General features: G+C 39.6%; 2 protein-coding genes across 10 annotated transcripts in view; one reads left to right on the plus strand and one right to left on the minus strand.

The window, feature by feature from the left end:
• lrba (LPS-responsive vesicle trafficking, beach and anchor containing) overlaps positions 1-24,178 on the plus strand; it is a 168,358-nt gene that overhangs the window by 89,552 nt on the left and 54,628 nt on the right. For 5 of the 9 annotated variants that reach the window (XM_067499797.1, XM_067499798.1, XM_067499801.1 and 2 more), the window contains exons 37-40: positions 6,796-6,920; positions 7,222-7,236; positions 11,459-11,602; positions 13,488-13,624. In XM_067499797.1, the coding sequence (XP_067355898.1) occupies positions 6,796-6,920; positions 7,222-7,236; positions 11,459-11,602; positions 13,488-13,624 (421 nt within the window). The remainder of the gene's footprint in view (positions 1-6,795; positions 6,921-7,221; positions 7,237-11,458; positions 11,603-13,487; positions 13,625-24,178) is intronic. The other 4 variants (XM_067499802.1, XM_067499803.1, XM_067499805.1 and 1 more) reach the window with 1 other exon arrangement.
• On the minus strand, positions 14,730-16,597 carry mab21l2 (mab-21-like 2). The gene has a single exon (XM_067499822.1). It carries the CDS (start codon positions 16,190-16,192, stop codon positions 15,113-15,115), a length of 1,080 nt encoding a protein of 359 aa, XP_067355923.1. The 5' UTR covers positions 16,193-16,597; the 3' UTR covers positions 14,730-15,112.

Raw genomic sequence — 24,178 nt, forward strand, 5'->3', positions numbered from 1 at the left:
GGAGGACTAGGAAGCATCCTTTACTCATAGATCTTCAGCTTGTGTTTTAGCTGTGGATTTACTTTATACCCCCTTTCAAGAGTTCAAGTTCCTCACAACCCTTAGAGTAAAAGACAAGCAGAGTTTGTTACATGAACTCTTATAATAAATAGAGGGGAACTTTGTTCATAGTGTGAAATGAGTAGTGAGTGGAGATGAGCATATACACGTATGAGAATAATTTAAATACAAAACTGGCTTTATGCATACAGTACACACAGTACTTTGTTAGGTACATGCATAAAAATAGTCACACAAATACAACAGCTTATCTTCACTTCTAAAAAAAAAACAAAGGTATTAACCTAATTAATGTATGTTAGTGACATGATAAGCATTTTAAAAGAAGAACTGGAGGACAGCAATTGCATTGCATGATACTATGGCGACTGTGGCCTATCCCAGGATTGTTGGTTCCATTCCTGGCTCCTCTTCACACATGTCGAAGTGTCCTTGACATAAGTGCAGACCAATAAATTTACAGGCGTTCCTAATAAAGTGGCCACTGAGTGTTTATGGGCTATTTATATAGAAAGACTAATTATACAAAAAAAAAAAACGTATCACCTTAAATTAGTAGGGTTTAATGTTAAAAAAAGCTCACGTTTAATTCCAGTTGTTCATAAGGTATGAAGCTCTTCTTTACATTCTCAACTCTCTCTGTCTTTCTCTCAATAGATATATAGATAGATATCTATCTATCTATCTATCTAGATATATATTCTCTAATGAAGTGATAACTACATAGCCATTATAGTTAGTCAGACTTCTGTTTATATGATCATCTCGATCACCTTTCAGTGGAATTGCTTCACTTGACACACACACATACTCTGAGCTATAAGTGCTGTATAATGAGCACAGCCGTATGATGGAGAGAGGGGAGGAGGTGCTCATGAATAGCAGACAGCCTGACTAGATGAGATTCCTGAGCCTTGTAGTCCTGCATCACACTGAAGCAGGATGCACAGCTCTCTTGTATACAGACATGACTGATTTGTTTGTTTAATAAAATACTAGTGAGCCCCTTAGAGTACAGTTTTGTACTAATGGTACTAAGGGTTTTCTTTAATTTAATATCCACTACTTTAAAAAATTAGCTTTTCATTGTGAAACTTTTATTTGGTTTGGACCTTGAACGCTGGAAAACTCTTTAGACTCCCAATCTCCACTGACCTTGAGCTTCTCTGCTGTGTTTTTCTTCTGGAGTGTGTTAGAAACGTGGGTAGTAGTTCAGATTTGTCATACCATTCAAGATCAGCTCTGAAAGCTAGAGGTCAAAAGATTATTACAATGGGCCAGTAATGGCAGAATTATGCAACTCTGGTCCAGTTGATGCCCTCATTACCTCACAGTAGTGGTGATAAATGGCCTTAAATGCATGCTGTCAAAATCAGAGGAAAAATGTGACTCTTCATCAAAAATACAGATGGTACCACTTCAGTGCTGTTGCAGTGGAAGGCTGTATTTACTATTTATTATGTCTTTGATGCCTCGATAATATTCATAAGGCAAACAGTGAAGGTTTTTTTCCATTAAAGAACAGAGACATTGTTCACTGGGTTGAAAAAAAAAACAATTTTCACTGCATGTCAAACATTCCTGTCTTTTGGTCAATATTTACAACCTTCCTAAACCCAACACAATGAATCCATGAAATCTGATATAATTAGTGTGTAATTGTCTGGGTTTTTGTTGGTGAATTTACACTGAATGTAATTGCTGGTAATTGGAAGCTGCACACTAAGCTGCCGGTAATTAGGGCTTAATTTGCATTATTTCATTCGGCTCTGCTGCATTGTGAGGAGACTGAGGCCATTTGCCTCCCACCCATGGGACTACTTTGATCCTCACAAGACGGTGATGTTGCAGAGATGCAGGATAGTTCTCTTTTTTTTTTTTCTGATAACTTTTTGAAAGCTAGTTATTTGGAAGGAGTGGTGTGTGCTTACAGAATGCTGCGCGGTCCTATGTGTTAACAGCGTATGTACTGTAGGGAAAAGGCAAATTAAAAGAGTGATAAATTCAAACGCTGCAAATATGCATAGACGTTGTTTCAGTGTGACCGAATTCTGTTGCTTTTGTTGTTGAAGACTTAGATTTTTGGTTGTTTCTTTTCTCTTTGAATACTCTTTAATATTTTTCTTTACACCTCAGATAACTCGTTGCACAATATTTACATTTGTATATAAATATATGCTCACTTTAAATGACCGTATCCTGTGATTAATAATAAGGTTGGGCACAATTACATCTGGAGGATAGGAGTGAAATATTGCCAGGTCTGTGACCCCAACATTACCTCTGGTAAATGTTGTAAACAACATTAGCTGAGGTGAATTAACATACACATGTAGATGTTCTCCTGTACACCTCACTGGAGTGGGAAGGATAAGCATTAATGCAAATGTAGAAAACCACTTCGGCAAGACTTAATCATGCCAAACAATTTCAGTGGCAAGGTATTTGGTCCCATTTCATTTTAATTTGAATCTTGAGATACCATTGAAGCGGTCGCTGCCACCATTTGACAAAGAGCCAGGGCTTTGGCAACTAGTCCTAGACATGACAAATCCTCAATCTATTCCTGCGCTACATTTTTTTTCTAAACACATGGTTTATGCAAATCAAAGCAAAATGGTCCTGGGGATAGCAGCAATGTTTGAGCAATTTGGAGGCTGCCAATGGGAACCGGCATTAATATAAAATAAGCAAGGAGAGAAATCTCCTGCATATGCAGGTCTCATCGACTGTTCCCAAATTAATTTAGCAGAAAGGTTATGAATGACTGTTTGTGCCAAAGTGCAGCCGCTTGTTGTGATATATGAAAGCATATTCGCTCTACACATCCTGCTTGCTATGATAAAGGTCATGTTATTATTTACGTAATATTAAATGCTTTCAAAATAAACTTCTGTGAAACAGTAGTTTTTTTTTGTTTTGTTTTGTTTTTTGTTTTTGTTTTTTTACTTCTTCATAGTCACCAATGGTGAACTGTTTATTTTTTCAAAATGCCAAGTGAAATGTTATAAAATAATCAAAAAGGAATTTGGATTGTTTTCCTGCTCTAATATCACTTTCCGACATCTGTTTAAAAGGAAACTTTTAATAACTGAAAATGGGAGAGCACTGTGATGGCTCTGTCTCTCGGCTGCTCTGTCTCATTGGATGTTGATGGACGACAATCATTTATCTTTGTCAACAAATGAATAATTGTACTATTGAAACAGCATTGCTATCAAACTTTCAGGACCTGCAGAGAGAATCTATTAACATGTTTAAACTGGCCATTAACAAAAAATAATCAACAATGCTGGCCCTCATACACAGCTGCTTAGAAACCCTCTAATCTCAGTAATATATGATGACTAACAGAAGTGTAAACTTGTTTATTTTAGGGTTCCTCATTGCTAGATTAGCAATATATTTAGGATAAGATTGAACCTTAATAGCCCCCTTAGTAAATATGGTTGGTGCGATGAGAAACTGCAACAGGCTGCAACAAAGTAAAGAAAAAATGTCATCAAAAATATCAAATCCTGCAGAAAACGTTTGTTTTAAAGTTAGCCCTCTGTGCTTTTGACCTTATATTAACTTCTGCTTTAAAAACGCTACTTATAGTAACTTCAAGTATTATGTCTGAAGTCCTCAGCTGTCGTATCATGATACACGGATGTAAACCGTGCTTTTTAGGCTTATTAGATAAACACCACAAATGTATCCGTGAGTGGTTTATTGTAGATGTAGTTAATGTAGCAGACTTGGCCGTCCACTTTTCTAAATACAGTTCTTTCCAAATAAGCATTTAATTAATCCTGAACAACCTCTTATACTGAATACTGCATAGAAGTAAACCATTTATTTTGGATGTCACCTCGCAGTGCCAGATCTACTTGGACACCAGCATTGTTTTGATGTAAATGGACAATTTAGTAGTGCAATTGAAATCTTAAAGAGCCCACCAGTAAAATATCTCCATGCAACATGTTATGGTTGGTGCTGAGTTGAGTTTATTAAATTGAAGGCATAACTGTTTTGTTAACTGATTAGGGACAAAGAGCGTGAGGGCCACATAAAAGGAGAAACTTGAGCTTCCCCATTTGTCCTCTGTGTTGGTAAACTAACTCAAATTTACAACTCCAGAGTCCTGAAGAATATCCAAATGATGTTTAAAAGAAAAGCAAGGAAAAAAGTAATTACTATTTACTACCTCACATAAAACTTCTGGACCCTGTTTCATCAGAAGCCAATGTGGTCTACATTAGACAGGCGCGGTATGGCTCAACATTTTCTCCTTAACATGCACAAACTCAGAGCCTATTGAAGTATTTCTCTGGTTTTAAGGAACACACCTCTCTCAGCTTCTCTGTGTGTTTTTTTTTCTTTCTCCCACTTTGATCACCAGTCACTTCAGGCTTAACGAGCGGCCTTCTAGACACCTTTTTATGACCGAACTAATTACTAATTACACAAGTGGTTGGCGTGATCCACAGCACAACGCTGGCCCTTTGTTATTTTAATTGTTGTTATTTTGAAGAATGGCACTTCAGTAAATTCTGCCAAGGATGCCCTAGGAGAATGGATGAGCTCTGAATAATTTATCATCTTTGTGGAAACACACTCAGTGTGCGGTAGGGGGGTTGCATACTGCTGTACATCTCCATTCTTGTTACGGTGGCGCTCTCATCAGGGATTGATGAGAAGGTATCTTTCATCTCCCGTCCACCTCTTCCAGCACCCCATCATTAGGACTTCCATTGTCGCCTGTTCATAGTGAGCTGGATGAATATGACTGGCAGAGGTGGTCGCCTCATGCCATGACTAATTACTCCAGCCAATGGTTCCCCTCCTGATGGATTATTGTGTATTGTGTGAGTCGGACAGCCCCCCTCTTCCATGAGATGAGAGACGAGTGCATCCTGATTCGGAGCCCTGCGCCATGCACAACCTTGATAATTATTTTCATAGATGAATACCATTGCAGGCAGGATGATGAAGTGGCCATTTGCATTCAGAGACTATCACACGCAAACATGGAGCGTGGTCTTTGTCACTGGCTAGAAATCTGGTCCCGCACAGACCCGTTTCCCCTCGTGTCTTTCCAACTTGCCTTCTGCACACATTTACACACACAATGTCTTTGTTTATTTCTCTAGATATACAATAATATAGAATACCTTTTTATGTAGCAGGAAAGATTTTTGCCATATAGTATTTGAAGTATTCTGTGGCTGGCTTGTATCCCCAAACTAAAGGCTCTCAGAAAACTGCTTTATATCAAGCAATTTTCTATTTGTCATCCAGCCATTTATGACTGATTTTTTTTATTTATTTATTTTCATTTTTCTTTCTCTCTCTCTCTCTCTCTCTCTCTCTTTTTTTTTTTTTTTTTTTGGAGTTAAAAAATAAATCAGATAATCAATGGTTTTCATTAGCCGGGGCTTACTAGGTTTTAAAGGACCTGTTTGGAAGTAGTATTTATTTTCTTCTGTAAAGCTCCTTTCCCTTTCAGTGGCCCCTGTGTGAGCGTTGGTGTTAGACTGAAGATTTGTGAGGAGCCCCCGGCCAGAGTAGCGTTCAAGGGTAGATCGCGTAAAGTATACTGCGGTTCTCCCATCATAGCTTATGCCTCTCAAACCATAAACTGTCTTTTTACACCTTGATGGGCTATACTACCGCCCTTTATGAACAACCTTCTTTAACTTTTTTAATCTTATTTAAACTGATGCTTAATGAGAGCTTATAGCCTGCTGACTACCCAATTATTACTTAGTTGATCAGCAGGTTACACACACAAACTAAGCACGGTGCTGTGTAAACCTTAAGAACAACATCTGTACAAGTGTAGAATATAATTTTCCTATTTCTAAGAATTGTTATCATGAGACTATTCAGTTTAAGTCAAACAAAGTTTTGACTCAAGTCTGGTAGTTTAGATCTTGTCAATTCACAATAAGTTATTGGCAAATGAACAATTGTGTTGTACATCAAAGTTTATATTTAATATTTTAAATTAGAGAAGAAATAAATGGTAATGTAATGCAAACAATTTGTGTATGCATTGTAGACCCTCTATGTCATGAATAATATAAATTATATTTTAATTAAATAAATAGACGTGGTAATTAATTACAGGCAGGTATGCAGTATACATCCACAATGCTCTATTGCAGTGGTGACTCATTAAAAGTTAACACTTTCTTTTCTTTTGGAGCAGAATGATTTACTGGCTTGATAGAAAGAGTTGTAAATTTGGAAGAAAAATTGAGGCTATAGACATTGATTAATATTGATAATGCTATCCACCCCCCTCTTCTGTGTTTGTAATGGCCTTCTCCTTATCCTACTAGCCATGAGTCCTGACAAGAGGTATCCTGCTGGGTTTGAAATGAGCCTAGCATGGAAGCACGTGCCACGGTGTGTGGAAAATGATCACGCTGTCATTTGCCCATTCCTCCAAGATGATACTTCACCTTCTCAAAGAGTGAGAGAGAGGAAAAAAAACAATAAAAAGGAAAATAAGAGAGCAAACGTTCTAAGAAGAAGATCCCAGCTTTGTCAGGGGTTACAATTATTTGGGGTCTAAGCATGTGGATAAGGGAATGTTTTCAAAGAGTGATTCTGAGGGTTAAAAAAAAAACACAAAAGACAATGCTGGCTTTATGTATGCGTGCTCGGACTGAGTGCTAATGCTGGGCTGCTATACCATGCTGGCTGGTAATTGCTAACACATGTGCTACTTCTGTATCGTTGCAGCCGGCCGAGGGAGTTCTGGCGCCTGGACTACTGGGAGGACGATTTAAGGCGGCGACGTCGCTTCATCAGGAACCCCTTCGGATCCACTCACTCAGAGGCTATACTGAAAGCCGCTGCAGAACACGGTCAGTCTTATCCATCATCATCCTTGAATGCCATTTGCCCTGGCTTTCTCACTCACATGGTGGTAGCACCAGGTACAAGGCAATAAAAATTACTCCTCCGATGCAATAAAAGATTTATTGTACCACAAGACACAGTAAAAGAGCTCCCTCATTTGAATTTCACAGAGGAAATGTTTACCTTGCCTCCCATTATGCAAAGCTGGACTAATAAGCAAATTATTTTTTAATTAATTCATTTTATTTTTTGAGTGACATTAAATGTGAATTTTTTTTCCATTCTTCTTTTATTGGCTGCATACAGTGGCTGGTATAAATGGTAAGTATTCACCCTCTTCCTCTTTTACTATTTTTTTTTTTAAATCCTCTTTCAGATTTTTACATTTACAGTGGGCATTTTGGGCTATTTGGGATATATTGCTTGCAGGATAATTCCAAGATCTCAGGTAAATAGTCAAGTTAATTGTATTTTCAGGTGCATTATTGAGCTTTAATTACCTTGCGGTGTTTTACTGTGATATGACTTATTTGTACCTAAGATTATTATGCCAGGAAAACATTATTTGCTGTCCAACAGATATTTATGTTCAAAAAAAGAGTCTGCATTATTCTTGGAGCTTGATGAAGATGAGGGAAAATTAAATGGGGTTTTAAAAAAGTTTGTCAATATGCTGCTATTATCCAAAGTACAGTTATTATTAAAACCAAAAACATTATTTTTTTTTCTTTTGAAATAGATGAGATCGGTTTCATGTTTCTGCGCACTATTCAATAATGACAGTTGCAGATTTTTTTCATAAAACATGTCCAAGAACAACTCAACTTTCCCAGCAGTCACTTTTAACCGCAATATCTAAGTGACACATGTCCCTGCTAAAACACCAGGAGACTGCAATCGCTCTCTTATTTCGGCGAAGTCCAGCACACATCAGGATTCGAAATCATTGTCATTCTCGCCCTACATTCAACAGCTCAATTAGTTACTCTGTCCAATAATTAATCATTTCTGCACAAAATGTCTTCAATGTGTCACCTGCAAAAGTTCCCTGAAATGTGACATTATTCTCAAAGACAAATGGCAGGTGTGACAGGAGTCAATAAGAATGTGAAAGCAATAAGCGTAGAGAATCTCAGGTCCCTGGGAGACTTCTGGTCTGCAGTAATGGCTGCAACATGGAGGCAGCTGGAGACCACAGTCCAGCTGGTTGCTGTTCTTCTGCTGCGAGCCTTTGAATCTTACTTCGTTTCTAACATTACTCCTTATTTTCACTTCAGTTAGATCATAACACACCAAACCCATCCCATAAGCCGCTGTCACTGACTTCTTTAGAATATGCATTAAAAGCTCTCTGTGAGTTGGTTTATCAGGCATTTGATCGGATATTCAGTTTTATTCAAAAATGTTTCCGCTTATATCTTGCATATATTCATCGGTGTGGGAGGGGGAACAAATTCCTGCAAACAACATTTGATTTCAAAGTCAAGACTGTGTAAGAAATAGCCAGCAGCCATTGTGGCAAGGGTATTCTACCTCAAGAGAATATACTGCATGGCTGAAGAAAGGGAATATATCATTAAAATAACTCTTTGACATTGAGGCCTGACGGCGTCCATTTTCTGATGTAACCTTTCATCTTGTTTTAGTCGACCCGACATTTGTTACGGAAGTGCAGCTCAAGATGAGAATGCAGGGCTGAGTTTTCAAACAGAGCACAAAGGTCATATCTGGCTGTAATTATATTCATCAGTTGCAGAGGAGAAAATGCAGTCTTACTCCCTAAGAAAATATTTAGTATAAAGATCAAGCCAGAATTTAACCTAATTTTGTAGCTACTTGTGGCAGAACTTTTCAAATCTCATGCATGATCATTAATTTACAATGGCAATGGAAAATATATAGAATTTTTTTCTTTGGGATTGTTACAAAGTTTTATTTATACTCTTTGAAAGGAAGGAAACGTACACCTTTGCCTTGAAATGTGAAGAAAAATGTGCATTTCTGCGTTAAGTATATGGATCACTGTTATCATTCATACTGCGCCAAGATGATTTCCACAGGAGAGTGTGTGACTGCCAGTAGGCTTGAGTAGGCTGTTATGTATTTATGGCTGGAAAGAACCATCTTTTCTGGGGATTGATTTGGTCTGGTCCAGGCCCCATGTACCAGAGGTGGCAGAGTAAATACCTGAAGACTAATGTCTCTGTTCTAGTAATCAATACTCGCCTCATGACCACACTCCTGGCTATGCTCCCGTTAAAAACAAATTTGTTAATTTTGACAATTTAATTGCTGTGACCATGCATGTCTTGAGTTGTATAAGCAGGTAGTTGAACCTCTCAGTCGGGAAATGGGGTCTAGGAAAAAGTGGTAACCTGTTGGGATTTATGCATGTTTCTGCTCCCTCTATGATGAGTGATGAGGTTGAAGTACTCTGGTAGAATATTTATTGACGTTGCAGGCCTGCTTTTTGTATAGATCATTGTAATCATCCTTTAATCAGAATGACACTTTTTAAATGTGAGTTTGAATTAAAAATATTTATTATATTTATTTATTTTCCCTGTTTTCTGGGCATTGTTGCTCTTTACTTATACAAACTTTAGTTACCTAAATCCATATTTCACATACACACAAGATTGTTATCATCCAACTATTACATTAAGCAATCTAAGCTGAACAACAATTTTGTCTTTTGGATGTTGTGCACGCTTCCCCAGACACACACTCGCATGCATGTACACCACCACCAAAACCTCAGGATTGTCAAATTAAAAGAAGAAAAAATAAACTGTTTTTAATTTAGGAACCGGAAGAGTGAAAAGTTTGCACGCAGCCTGACACTTATGTGCGTATCTCATATCTGTTTATATGCCTGGTGAAAGGTGACATAATTCTGCTTAAAATAGCTTTTTCGTTGTTGTAAAAGCCTCAGCTAAACTATATGCTGACTGGTCATTATTTTGGTAGCAGTTACTTCATTCCAACTAAGGCTCGATTCTTGACTTGTGTTTGAGGGTAACAGAAGGTGCAGGGTTTGGGATCAGCCTACTTCCAAGGTTTAGTTGCATCAATTATTGCACCGGTAAAGCATGATAATGTGTGCGAGTACTACCTGTATACTGTCCTGAGAGTTGTTAAGCGCTGACCTCCATCTTTGTTTTTTAAGCTCATCTGACAAGTCGCCTGTCCACTTGCTTGGTGTGAATACACTAGCATGTGGTACGTATTAGGGGAGCTGGTAGTAATTTCAGTGCTGCTAACTAAAGAATCCTCCAGGGAGGCTTAATTACAGGAAGACCATTCTAAATATCAGCGAGCTGCATATTTTCCATGACGAGATTTTTTTTTTTTAGCCGAGCTCCTCTAGCAGCTTGAAGGTATACAGCACATGACGTGACTATGCATTTTTAGGAAGTTGATCTACCCTCAGGTGATGATGAGGGAAATCGACTAGCTATGTGTTCAACAATCATTGGACTAAAACTTGCTTTTACCAGAATTCTGAATTAAACAACATACGCTTGCACAGAAGCAGCAAATGGTGCTCACTACATTTCCTGCTCTGTTTACAAAGAGGGAAGACTTGCCAGCCAATACTCGTACTGTGGACCTGTGTCTGTGGATCCTTACCATGCACCACTGGGGAATGCAGGGCTCAGTAAATGTTTGCAGATTACCATTTTTCTTAAATAATCTATTTAAAACCTCAAGTCATGTTTAGTTGAAATCAAAATGGGCAGTGTGTGACCCTTGTTTTGTTTAAATGTCTTTTGATAATCGTACTGTGAAATTGTGTTTGTTTCGACATGTGTTAAAGGGCAAAATGCATTTAGGGTGAGAATTATGTCAGTGTTTTGTCTGTTTCATTCAGTTTACCTGCCTACATGTTGCTCTGGAAGTCATCCTTGCTATCAGGTGACAAATCCAGGTTAAGCAGAAGTGCTCATCCGCTGTGCAAATACTTGCATTACAGCATAAACTGTGTTAGAATTGTATTTTAAATAAGGAATTTTCATACCTGCCTTTGGAAGATCGCAACAATTAAGACAGTCTTTTAAAAATTAATAAACTAGTTCAGAAAGAATAGTGTCAGACTGTTTAATGAATTTTGTTAAATAATAAGGTTCTAAAAAATGTTTTTTTGGTTTATAGCCAGATTTCTTTTAATGTAAGGACCTTGTTTTTGTAATTAGGAGCAAATCATACATAAATTTAACACTACATCACTAGTACTTAAAGTGATGCAAATGTCTACTTTAAAAGTAAAGTCTGAAATGTAGACATACAAAGTGCCATGTTTGGCTTATGGTTGCTCATAGTTTCTTTTTCTCTTTTGTTTTTTTTTTTTCAGGCCTGACATTGGTGCTTGATTTCAGTTGAAAAATAAAAGCATGTGATCATTACATTTCAAATGTCATCAAACAGCACTAAAATTAAATCAAATAAGTTTTCAGTTTTAACCAACAATAGATTTGACGGTATGTGTAAAAATAATCTTATGGCTTTGATATGTATAATAAAAAGCCCCTTTTTCGCCTAGCATCTGAGGAGGATATTCTCAAAGGCAAGCAGTCCATCAGAGGTCAGGCTCTGGGAAATCAAAACTCTGAGAGTGAGACATTTCTGGACGGAGACGATGACACGCTGTCCTCCTTAGAGGATAAGGACCTGGAGAACTTAACAGGTAAAGAAGCTGTTCCCTCTCCTCAACAATTATCCTTGCCTCTTGGTCATTTTCACCTCTCACCGTATCCCTATTTAGGTCCACCAGCCCAGACATAGCACAGAAATTGGGTTATTGAAGTTTTCATAGACCTTAATGTTGAGTTGTTTGCTCTGGTAAACAGTTAAATCCTATATGAAGTTGCTGTTTTGCTGTATCATTGTGCCTTTTTTAAGATGCACTGTTAGATTAGTTGTTTAAAATTATAGAATCCTTTTGAACTAGAAAATCTAGACTTCAGTAAACTTACATCGCTTCATACCCAACTTTATGTGTGTGGATATTATTTATTTTTTATTATTGCACCCCTATGTTAGGAGCATAATGAGTGAAAGCAGTGGACTTACTTCTGTCTCTGCCACTGGCGAGCTATTTCACAAACACACATACACACAGACACACACACACGCAGGCCTTAGCAGCAACACTGTAAACATTTTTTTTTTTAATCCAGCAGAAGCCATGTTTATCCCGGGATATTGTTTAACCCAAAATTGGACATTATCTGATTCAAGAAAAGCAGGATTGCGTCAATAAACCTTGAAGGGCTCTCCCTGCATGAGCCTATTAACCTGATCTGAGGGCTACAACACGGCACTAAATTAAATGTGATCCAAGTCACCAGCATGTTGACAATGCTGTTTCTCTTTTGATATGTCTGTTATTTAAATCAACTTAATTAAATATCATATAGTGTGCTAATCGGATTGCATTGTAATCCTCATTTTTATGTGCAGTGACAGCACTCAGCAGACTAAGCTGCATTAATGGGGCTCAGGCTGCTATTAAAATAACGCAATTGGATCACAATAGGATTAAACGCTGAAGAAAGTGATGCATATACAGCCAGAAGTGAGTAGAGGTTGTCGGGAGCTTCAGCCTCTTCTCTTAAGCAGCTGTCTGCTGCAGGTGTAGATGAATGTCTTTGAGTGGAATGAACACAAGAAAATGTTATTTGAAGCCACGAACAACATGTCAGCACTCACGGGGTTCACCAGCTACGGAGGGATGAATATATATATATCCACATATCTACACACACACATGCTTGATATACATGTTTGTTCCATGCGTTTGCAGGAGTGTGAGGGTGCTTAGGGAAATCAAGTCGGGCTCCGAGGCTGCTTTCTCCGCACAGCGCACATCTGCAAATACAATGCCTCGCGTGCAGAGCCGGGGAGAGCTTTCACCCACAGCTCCCCAGAGCCAGGCTCTCATTGTCATCCTGGCATAAATTAAGATGGATGAGAGATTAAACAGAGCTTCACCCTGTACTGCCCGCAATCAATCGATTCTGATGACCTGTCGATGTTTGACAATTTTCTGCGTCTTTATGTATTTACTTTATATTAATGCGAGCCAGGCCTGTAGTATTTTATGAGCCATCGCATATGTCACGCAGTGCTTAGAAGATGATGAATCTCATCTTAAACCCATTGATTAATTTTAATTGATCAGTTTCTATTGGATAAAGAGGAAAACTGCAGTATTTGCAGTAGCAACACTGCAGTACTAATACTTAATAGAAGTATGCACGCATAATAATTTGGAGAAAGTGTCCGAATTGTAGAGATAAAACTCAAATTGTCATCCTGCTTCTCATGATTGTCTTCGCAATGTGATCACATTTGCTTTTAAATTAACCTCGTCCAGGACTAAATGTCCACGGTGTGTTCTTCACCCTTACGGTGCCGTACAAACAGCTCAGCGCAGTGCCTGCTGGAGTTTTATAAGTTTACCTTTAATGTTGGTGTCTTTGGGGGAAAAAAGACTGCCGCTCGTACTTTCCCACTCGGAGGAGGACTCCGCGGTGCTTCTCTAACCGGCTTCTGTGCGTCTCCTCCAGGCACAGTAAACTTGAGCACCATTGCTCAGCTGGTGGCTCCGGCCGTGGCGGTGAAAGGCAGCCTGTCCATCACCGCCTCCGAGCTCTACTTCGAGGTGGATGAAGACGAGCCTGACTTCAAGGCCATCGATCCAAAGGTAAGAGACTCGAGCTCTATTGATCAGGTCTCAGATTGTCACTTATTGAAGCTATACGCTGGAATTTCCTGTAGTGCTGCTGAATATTTAAACGGTACATTGATGTCCCACTGACAAAGTATTTGTGTATTTTACATTTGCATAATTCCTTTATTTTAAACATCAATAATGTTGTAGCGAAGAGGGTTTCAGCTCCATTGTGTTGTTGATCTTAGATTACAGGATTTTAATTAAAATAGGGGAAATGTTATTTAGGCAATGCATGAGAAAAAAAAAACAATTTAATTGAATATTTTATTCCAAATAAATATTTTTCATAAGTAAATTTAACAACAGGATAATTTTTTGTTATAAAAACATGTTAAAACTACAGAATAACCAGGCCTTCCTATTGGCTCTGATCTTTTATATCTGCAGCATTATTTCACATTAAGACCTCTGAAATAAAAAATGCTCTATAGAAATATTGTTCTCTGTATAAAAAATACCGCTGTCATTTGGAGTTAAACTTGTCATCTTTATGTTAAGTCTGGAACTCTGCGGACCTACAGGTGGTTTGTGTCTGGTCAATGTGCACAGCCATTGCACGTTAACACTGAGTGAAATTATCCTGTGGGCTGGTGTGTATTTTACTGTGTATATTTTATTAATTGCGGAATTAATTTTTATTTGATTTTATATCAGAAATTATTCAAATAAAGTTGACGGTAGAGACGTCATTTTAAGCTGCACTGCTCTATCTAAAATGAGCAGCAGCAATCAGAAGGAGGCTTCAGGGCTTCTGTAGGCCTCTGCTGCTCAAAGCGAGCAGAGATGCTTCCAGACCAATATATTAACATAACTCCGCTGATTTACATTCATTCGAAAATCCTTTAGAGCCTGTGACGCACTGTAAAAATAACTTATGGCCTGAATCGACTGACCACATTCCTCCTTTAAAATGAGAAAAGCGTCCCCCCCACCCCACCCCCACCGGTGTTGACCACAGGTTAGACTTTGTGTTGTGAAAATGAATCTAATGATCCTCTGCATCAGACGTTATGTAAAAAGCAACAGATTTGCCTGTCAACTCAGCCGTCAAAGCACGTCAAGACACGAGGCCAAGTTGTCATTTAAATTGCAACATTTTTATTAACATTTCTTTTTTAAGTCACATAATGGAAAAGAACTCGAACTTGGCACGCTACATTTTATTCTGTCACTTAACGATTTTGTGCATATATTTAAATAAAAGTTTCTTCACTTTGTGAAAACATTTAAAGAAGACAACTAAAAGTTATTACATTAATCTGAAAATGTACCTTCACTTTCTCTCTGGCAGTGGTCCAATTGCTCCATTTAAAAAACGGTTTTGTGGTTTACTCGCTGCATAATTTTGTTACTAATTTTTTTCTTTCACATTGCTTGGAGAATCATTTGTACGATCGTCTTTGTCCTTCTTTTAAGTTTTATCCCAAAATGTCTCTCGGCTTTGTCTCGACAATCGCTTTATAATTTGTCCAAACTTTTAGCATTAGTGAGGATTTCCCTCGCCAGTCTCCAGGTCTGCTTAGCAGCAGCCTCCAGGGCTGAGTGAGGCTTTCCCTGAAACAAGTCCAAGTTTGGCAAGAAGTAGTGGGGACATCTGCGGCACTGCAGACAGGATATGAGCTGCAGCAGAATGCCGTTCAGTCGGTCTCCGAGGCAAGACTCGTCCCAGTCGGTCTCTCTCGGGTGTTTCTCACACTCATACAGCAGCAGGGTCTTCATGTGGTAGTTGTTGAGGGGCTGTCCCGGTAGCTCCAGGTGACGGTCCCTCAGAGTCTTCAGGATGGACAGACACTTCTTCCGGCAGCCGGCCATTAGCAGCCTGTTCTCGGCCTCGCTGAACTGCAGGACCCAGGCGTCGCTCTCTGCAGAACTCTGCTTCCCCATTAACGAGTAGCACTCTTTGGAGAGAAGGTTAAACCCCTCGGCTTTGACCTCTGCTACCCTGTTAGGACCGGGCCAAGGGATGTGGGGCATGGGCCACTGAGCTGCACTCCTAGGCCAAATCCCCGTGCACTTGAACGCGGGGGTGATCTGCACCACGTACCTCTCCCTGATCCGTAGTTTGACCTCGCTGGTGTCCGCTACCATCTTAACCACGTCGCGGTAGCTGCATTTATCCACGGCCTGTGCCACCAGAGTCTGAAACCTGGAGCGGATCTTTCTCGCTGATAGGTAGCCCGAGGCGGTGATGAACTCCACCCACAGAGACATGCTCCTTTTACGGCCGTCGCTCAGCTTCAGCACCGCACAGCCCGGCAAGGAGCCGTCGTCCACAAAGTTGAACACCCCCATTTGGTTGAGGTAAAGCACCACCTCAAACTCATTGGGGGAGATGACCTCCATCCCCTCATAGCGCGCGTCGATCTCACTGAGGGAGCTGATAAACCGAGGCTCCTGAACTTCCACCTCTTTCAGGACATCCGACACCACTTTACAAACCTCCCTTATGGTCTTCGCAATGGCCGCTTTGCGAGCTTGGCATCTCTCGTTGTAATATTTGTTTAGCTGGTAAACCAGCTTTGCCTGCGTTGCAATCATGTTTGGGCAGAGGTCCGGGCTATACACCGGAGAGTCGCAGTAAGTTGACGGATCCAATGCTTACCGGTAAAGCCAGAGGCAAATGCTTCCCCGTGCAGAAAAAAAAAAAAGTGTAATCAAAGTTTTTTTTGCTTTAGCAGCGGATGGACGTCAGTGTGAGGAGGAGGAAACGGATAGGGATGCAACGTAATAGTCTGCTAAATATCAGTCCAACTCTTGAGCACTTCCAACACGGCTGAATATTCAGGTTGCGGGTAACCATCCGCGTTCTGGGCTGCAGACGCTACAATCTGAAACAAGGTCTGTGACCACTCATCTCTTCATGCTGGTATTCTCTCCTCCGTGCCTCCGCTCACTTTTCGTCCACACTCAGCTGTGAGCTGGACTTGTGTAGTTTATGAATGACTCCTTTAGGAAGAGTGAAAGGGGTCGGGCTTCTCTTCCTGCAATCATGAGCAGAGCTGTCAGTGCGGGCAACCAATCAGAGCAGCCAGACGCAGACGGTCCTGCAGGAGAGGCTCCAGTCCGCAGCATCTGGGCGCACGGAGCTGTCCGCCGCTCCCAGCTCGACACGGGAAAAGGCAACTCTTGATGTGTACACGGGCGGATTCCAGGGCACACTTTCTGAACCAACAGCTAAACGTGTTTGTTTGGTTTTATTTTTTATTTTTTCAAGAAAGTGCTGTTCTTTGCGCGCAGTTTCGCACGGTGCATTTTTGAGGAATAAGGTTGTAGGCACAGTGTGAGTGACAGCCTCTAACTTTACACCTGCTTGTATCTGCAGATAAGTTTCTCTCTGTTTATCTCAGTGTTTTTAAGGAACGTGTATATGTTAGCGTTTTATTCTTCGTTTATTCCCCATTGTATTTATTGCCGTCCACATCTCATGCACGGTTCTCTTAAAACCATAGCGAGCTGTTGGCTTCATCTTTAAAATGTATGCTTTTGTATTAAGACTTTGAGTGTGATTGTCCTTTTTTTTCAACCTAAGGAACTAAGTCAGTTCACATTTTTTGTCAATTAAATGTTAAAAATTAAACAATATTTGTGTTTTTAACGTTTGTCTTTTTCCATGACAAATCCTTAAGAGAATGACTTAAACTCATGTGAAACAGTATACTTTATAAATATTTCATGTGGTTAAATATTGTTTAAGCATTATGGTAGTGTATATTTAGAAAAGTAAATTCTTTCAGTGCACCTGCAGTGTAGGATCAACAAAGCTTTGTGTCTGAGTGGCCTAAACTGTGAACTGTGATAATTCGACTAATTCACTTTTTATCCACCTGATGAGTTTTTAAATAAAACACTGATTCATGTGTTTTTGAACAGTTTAATTTTATTTACACAGACCGATTTTGTTTTTAGAGGCAAACAGCTGAGACACGACGCGTGTCCGCGGCTTGACACACACACACACACACACACACTCGCACACAGATGCTTTAATTTGCCTGTGGCTTTATCGTCTTGAACCTCGTTCATACTGAATAATTTAACCTAGGGTCTCTGCGAGGCTGTAATTGAAGTCTCTTGTCACCCAGACTTCATGTTGGACTAAAGAGGAAATCGCCTTTTTATTCAGCGAAGGGGCTGCGGGGTCACACACATTTCGACGTATCAGCGTGGAAGATGAACCAAACCCTGCGATCAATACTAAATTAATATTAATTTTATTGTTGTTTATGTTGCGGCCTCTTCCATCTGTTGCCTCTGTTTCACTTTGTGTAATCGCGCTCATTGGTAATATTGAGTTAATTGCGCATTTTATATTTAAGTTTATCTTCTTCAAAAAAGCCAATTTTTAGTCAAAGGTTTTATTAAAGCAACTCTTTGTTGAACATGTCGTCACTTCCTTCATATACAGCGATTAAGTAATGGAGACAAGTCTTTAATATAGTCCAGTCATTGCCATAATTTCATTAAAAACATTACAGTGTTGACCACAGAAGATATTGCACCGTCTCTCCTTATGTAAATGTTGATCAGGGACTATGAGCAAAATGTCGGTGAGATATTTTCTCTGCTTCCTGCCTTAAGTTTTTAACTTTGTTTCAGACAAAAGCAGAAGTAGTTACCTGTTATGTTTTGTGCAAATAAAATGTGAGGGGAAAAAAGTCATAACCCCATAGATATTAAACGTTATTGCACGTGTTACAAAATAATTTGACAGAAAAGTAATAATGATTTCCAGAAACCCGTTTACTGATAGGAAGTAGCCAAGTATGCAAAGGATTCTTTCAGAAAAAAGCTTAGATTAACAGGACCCCCTTCCCATAATTCCCACATCCTCTAGATTTCATCATGTAGCCTTTTCCATTAGGGGGGATGAGCTTTTTAGGGAGCGTGAAGTAACTCGTGATTAAATTTGCAGATTTTATTATTTAGTTTCGTATGCAAAAAACTGTAGATGTGCTTGGCATTTGAGGTCAAGTCAATGTAACAAATGTTCGAATTACAAAATTTAACACACTTTGAAGGCAAACGGCATACTTGTTATATTTACATCAAAAGCAGTGAGTTCTCAAGCAGTTTTCATATTGTTTTATTTAATTACATAACTCATGGTTGAATAATGTGCACAGTTCTTAAATATGACTTAACAGAGGTAGACTTGTCTTCTCACCTAAAGCAGTGAAAATTGCCGTTGGTCTCAGTGGAGGGGTTTAGTGTCAAATTAACTTGCCCCCACCAAGAAAAACATTCAACAACGTTGCGTTTACGGACATTAGAATCTAACGCACAAGCACAGAACCTCTATTTGGATGTAGTCCCTATATGCAAGATGAGCAACAGTTGACTTGACAACCCTGGTTTTTGTGAAACTTTAGGGACAAGCAGATTTGGCATTTCTTCTCACACGTCAGAGTAAAGAAATCATTATCCTAATGTGGCATTGGAATTTAAAATATGATAGAAATGGAGAGGAAAAAAAAAAGAAATGTCTGGCTATTTGATTTAGGCTGGCTGTTTATTATCAACCGTACAGCTCCAGAGAGATTAATAGACACAGTTTGGAGAGCAAGTGTCCAAATATTATGATAGACATGCTAACTGTAGCTTAATGAAATATGTGATGACACACAGTCAGTCTTTTATAAAGACAGTATAGATCCACGCTGGTCCTCTTATCAAACATCATATTTCTGAGGAACTCATTTTTTACTTCAAGATTCAGTTAAATATAGTTGTTTGGACTTTATTAAATATTTATATTTTGGCAGTTGATATGAGAAAGTCAGCCATACCTCAGAATGTGAGCATTTATCTCGTGTATAAGTACATTTCTGTGTACATATCTATTTAACTGTCCATCAATCTTATGAAAACAGAACGGTCAGCACATTTGTGGCACAGCTGGGTGCAGCTTTGAAAGCCTTTCTTTACCTTTGTAGTTTTTAGCTTTTTCAGCTCCACTTTTATTTCCCTTTGCCCCTCTTTTAAAGTGTTTTGCTTCTAATGTGAAATACAGGCCTTGGCAGCCCATGCTCCTGGAGGCCCAAAGTCCAGCTTGTTTTCCAACTGTCCCTGCCCTACCCACTGCTAATTACCTGGTTCAGGTGTGTTAAAAAAAGATCAGAAGCTAGAACAACAGTCTTTAGGGCTGGGATAAAACGAGTAGGGGTGCAGCCCCCCAGGAGCATGAGTTCCCCACCCTTGGCAAAATGCTTAACTGATAATGGATTATCACTTATTCATCCATTCTTGCAACTTGTATGAGCCCTTTGTCTCCTGAAAATGCCCAGACGTATCTGTGGTTCCTCAAGAGCGTCCCGGTTTATATTGACTGGAGAACAGATCAGGAGCCTTTCAGAGAGCTCTTTGATTGGAGCCTCAAAAGCACAATAAGTGTCCATGACTGCAAATCTCTGCCAGCTGATGAGTAACCTCACTGCTTCTTTTTTTGCTTTTTGTCCCTGCTCTGTCTGTCTTTTCTGTGGTCTAAGTCTTATTCTTCTTCTTTCGTCTCCTTTAACACCACATTTTGCCAGGTATCTCTAGGTGGCTCATTATTCTGTAAACTGCTTTATTCATGGTAGAACACAAGTAGTATAACAGTCATAATATCAAATATATGTTTTGTATTAAACCTATTTTAAAAGTATTGGGTCTTTTTATAGGATGATATTGCTTACTGACTTATTGTGGATTGTTGGCTGTGTGGTATATCCACTTGTTGAATGTATTGGTATCAGTATATACTCTACATACTGCAAATGTGATAATGGAGGGGGGATGCCAGAGCTTGGCATTTTTAGGTAGTTCTCCCTTTTTTTCTCCTCCTCCTTTCCCTTGCTCTGGTAACATGATAGGTGCAGGGAAAGTGGTTCACTGCCTTACAACACACAGAGACATGCACAAGGGTACAAAGGCCAACATCAGCGAACACGTGAACTGAGAGAGGGAGAGATTACTTTTTTGATGGTCTTGTTCACACATTTCTTGCTGTGTCCTAAAACCGGATGGACACAGCTGCTCGCTCTTTGGAGGGCTCAAAGAAAATCATCGCCGGCAACTAATTGCCTGGCAGGCCCCTGCATCTGCGCGGCAGACAGGAGAACTGATGAAGTGCAGAGCAGATGTTTTAGTCTGTGTGTATTCGTGTGAATAGCAGAACCCACTCTGTATTTAGGCATCAATATTGCATGTAGAGTTATTGTTGCATAGCCACTCCTGAAGACTACTAATATGGCATGAATGCGGAAGTAAAATGAAGTGTAACTCTAGCTGATTGGTTTAAAGGAAATAAGTGTACAAACCTGATTGGATGATATTTGCTACCCTCCCTTAGATACCTATTACATGTAAGTGTATTAAATACTATTCCTGTGTTCTAAAACTACCAACCCACTTTGAGTGTAAAAATGACAAAAACACATACATTCAATTTTAGCATGGACACGATCCACTAGATACCAGAAATGAAAAAGCCACTCACAGCAAAAAAACAAAAAAACAACTGAAACTACTACTATGTACCTAACATAACAGGTAACTACTTCTGCTTTTGTCTGAAACAAAGTTAAAAACTTAAGGCAGGAAGCAGAGAAAATATCTCACCGACATTTTGCTCATAGTCCCTGATCAACATTTACGTAAGGAGAGACGGTGGGGGGGCCTGAAAATGGAAAAGCATAAATGAAGGTACATATGTTTGGAAACTTTAAACTTTAAATAAAAAGTATTTTATTGTCCTGTGAAGATTGCTGTGTTCTAACAGCTTGAATAATATCCACTGGCTTTGGTCACTACAAATGGTAAAATGGTATTTCACAAGTTATTACATTGTGCATATTCCATACTGTTTGTTTAGTCTGGCACACTGTGTAAATTTATGTATATTTACTGTAATCTACCATAACTGAAGAAGTAAATCGACTATCACCCACTGTACCAGAACGTATGGTTAAAATAAAGAAATCAGCCTAAACAACATCTTCATGTCAATACATAAAAGTGTGATTATTTTAACTGTAAATATCGATGCCATGCAGGTAGAAATTTCCCTGCTAAAAATGAAATATCAAAAATGACTATGTATGCATACATTCACTTTAACGTAAGAAAAGTTTCGACTTTATTTACACAACTACCAATAAAGTCACACGTTTAGTTGAACAACATGTTGCCTGCGCAGGGTCCAGTGGAAGTCAACCCTCTGTGTTTGTGAGTAGTCTAATATTTAAAAGCACTGTAGGTCAAAACGTTCAAATTGTGATTCCAAAAAGTTTTAGCCAAAGGTCAGATAGAAAGTATGTTAGAAAGAATAACATACATTTTCTTAAAGGTCAGCATCCAATCTTGGACTGTGCAGTGATATAACCCCCACTAAGAAGACACTGGTAGCTCTAATTAGAGGGGTGATGACGGCTACCCAGGGTTAGGTGGAGAGGCTGAATGGACAGTCACTCAGTCAAAGAAACCCACCCTAGTGTTATGTAGCAACCAGTGCCTTATCATTAAACTCTCTCAAAGTGTCAAACTGCTGGGACTGTACCCCTCCCCCATGCTCCTGCTCGCTCCGCCAAACTCTCATGGTCGCCTGGGACGACCTTTGGCTGCAGCTGCCAATCACAAAGAGCCATGGCAGCAAGAGGTCTCTGGGAGAGGAACGTATTGATTTTCCAGTTAGAGCCTAAGTAGTGTGTGCTATAGAACTAACGGACAGCCCAAGCAGGTATGTCATTATCAATGAGACCCAGAAAACAGATCTCCCCTCTCTCACTCATTCATATTGGCCTACTTCCCTCCCTCTTTCGCTCCTTCATGTTGTCACACCATCCATTCCCTCCACTTTCGTTGTCTGCTCTGACAGAGTGCATCCGGAGATGGTCAATAAATCGCTCAGCCACACCACAACAGCAACTAGCAGAGTGATGGGTTGGGATGACCTTCTTTCTCTTTCTTACCTCCACTCTTTCACAGTCTGCCCTTCCTTGGTTTGCAGGTACAGTAATTATAGCACCTGGCAAGAAATTAAACGTCTCCTTACCAGAGTCAGACTTGTTAGCATCACAGCTGCCGTGTTCCTCTTGGATTTCCCCTGTCTTTGAATCCTCAGCATTCAGGATCAGTTAATCTTCGCCATCATTCCCTTGTGGCCCACTTTGGCTCATCCAGTCATCAGGAAACTCAATTATTATCATACTGCTCCTCTCATTTTGCCTCACTGCTTATGTCAAGTTGATGTCTGGGCTTTGGGAGCTGCTCAACATAAAGACATGTGCAAACAATTAGGAATGATTTAAGCCAATTAGAGGAGATAAGGCCAAATAAAGGTTTAAAGCTTCCTGAAGTGTACTTGTGTTCCCCAGTAGAGCAGTAAAGTCTTGTTACCTTCTTTACTCTCCTTTGTCTCAGTGTGCCCCACACACAATGCATGTGCTTCCCACCTCTATTTCCTCCGTTTTGATAATTGCAATAGATTTTCTTGTATTCTGTTCGTATTCCTTGTTGTTATTGAGGTCAGTGATGATTAGCTCATTCTGTAGGGATGAGGTCAGTGTCTCCATGGCCAGATGTGGAGCATTTAAGAGTGATGGAGAAAGACTTGTTAATTATAGGCTTCATAGCTTTAGAGAACCTGAGATACCCGATCCTTCCTTTTGCTTATGATGCAAATCCTTTCTACTCATATTTATCAGATCTTTTTTGTTGCTCATTTTGTTGATGTTTATCTACAGTGTAAATGTTAGTATTTGTTTGGTCTGTCTCTTGGTCCAATACGTTGGTCCAGCATGGAGCACCCTGACATTTTCTTATAGACTTTCATGATCCCCAGAGAATTTACTTTTCCTCCTCCACCGTGAGCTGACGTTTTAATTGTTTTGAGTGACACCTCTCTTAACAACTATCCAATGGTTTATCATGAAATGTAGTACAGACATTCACATTTGCCTCAGGATGAAATGAAAAACCTGTGGTAATACCCCAACCCTTTATCCAGCACCATCACAAGGTCAGGATGTTTTTGTCCAGTACTTTGGATTAGGAGCAAATATGTCCAAAATTAATTACCATGCTAACATAATAAACTAAAAAACCTAACTTGCTGACATTATACCACCTGACCATCAGCATGTTAGGCTGTCAGTATGATCATTTCCTACTTTGAAAATGCACACACAGCAAAGTTCAAACTTTGTAAGGCCTCTCATTACACCATATTATTTAGAACATTTGCTGATATTGTTTTGCCCTGGACAAGATGTAAACGTGACTCTTGGGCAACACAAGCTGCTGAACCTCTGCAGTGAGCAGTAACCAGGTAGGACAGGTGGAGGAAAGGCTATTGCAGGCGATTGCCACATTGGTAATCACATAAAAAACCTTAAGAGACAGCATCATCTCGCCACCTAATGATGACTAATGTCTCCCCTCCAATTGCTTTCTCCTCACACACACACTGCGCATTACCCAATCTCTTTTTATAAGTAAACGAGCCTGGGCTTTCTTTGTCCCTTGGTTTGTGACCTGACTTTGGAC

This window comes from Channa argus, chromosome 3, assembly GCF_033026475.1.
Source record: "Channa argus isolate prfri chromosome 3, Channa argus male v1.0, whole genome shotgun sequence".
Classification (NCBI taxonomy): domain Eukaryota; kingdom Metazoa; phylum Chordata; class Actinopteri; order Anabantiformes; family Channidae; genus Channa; species Channa argus.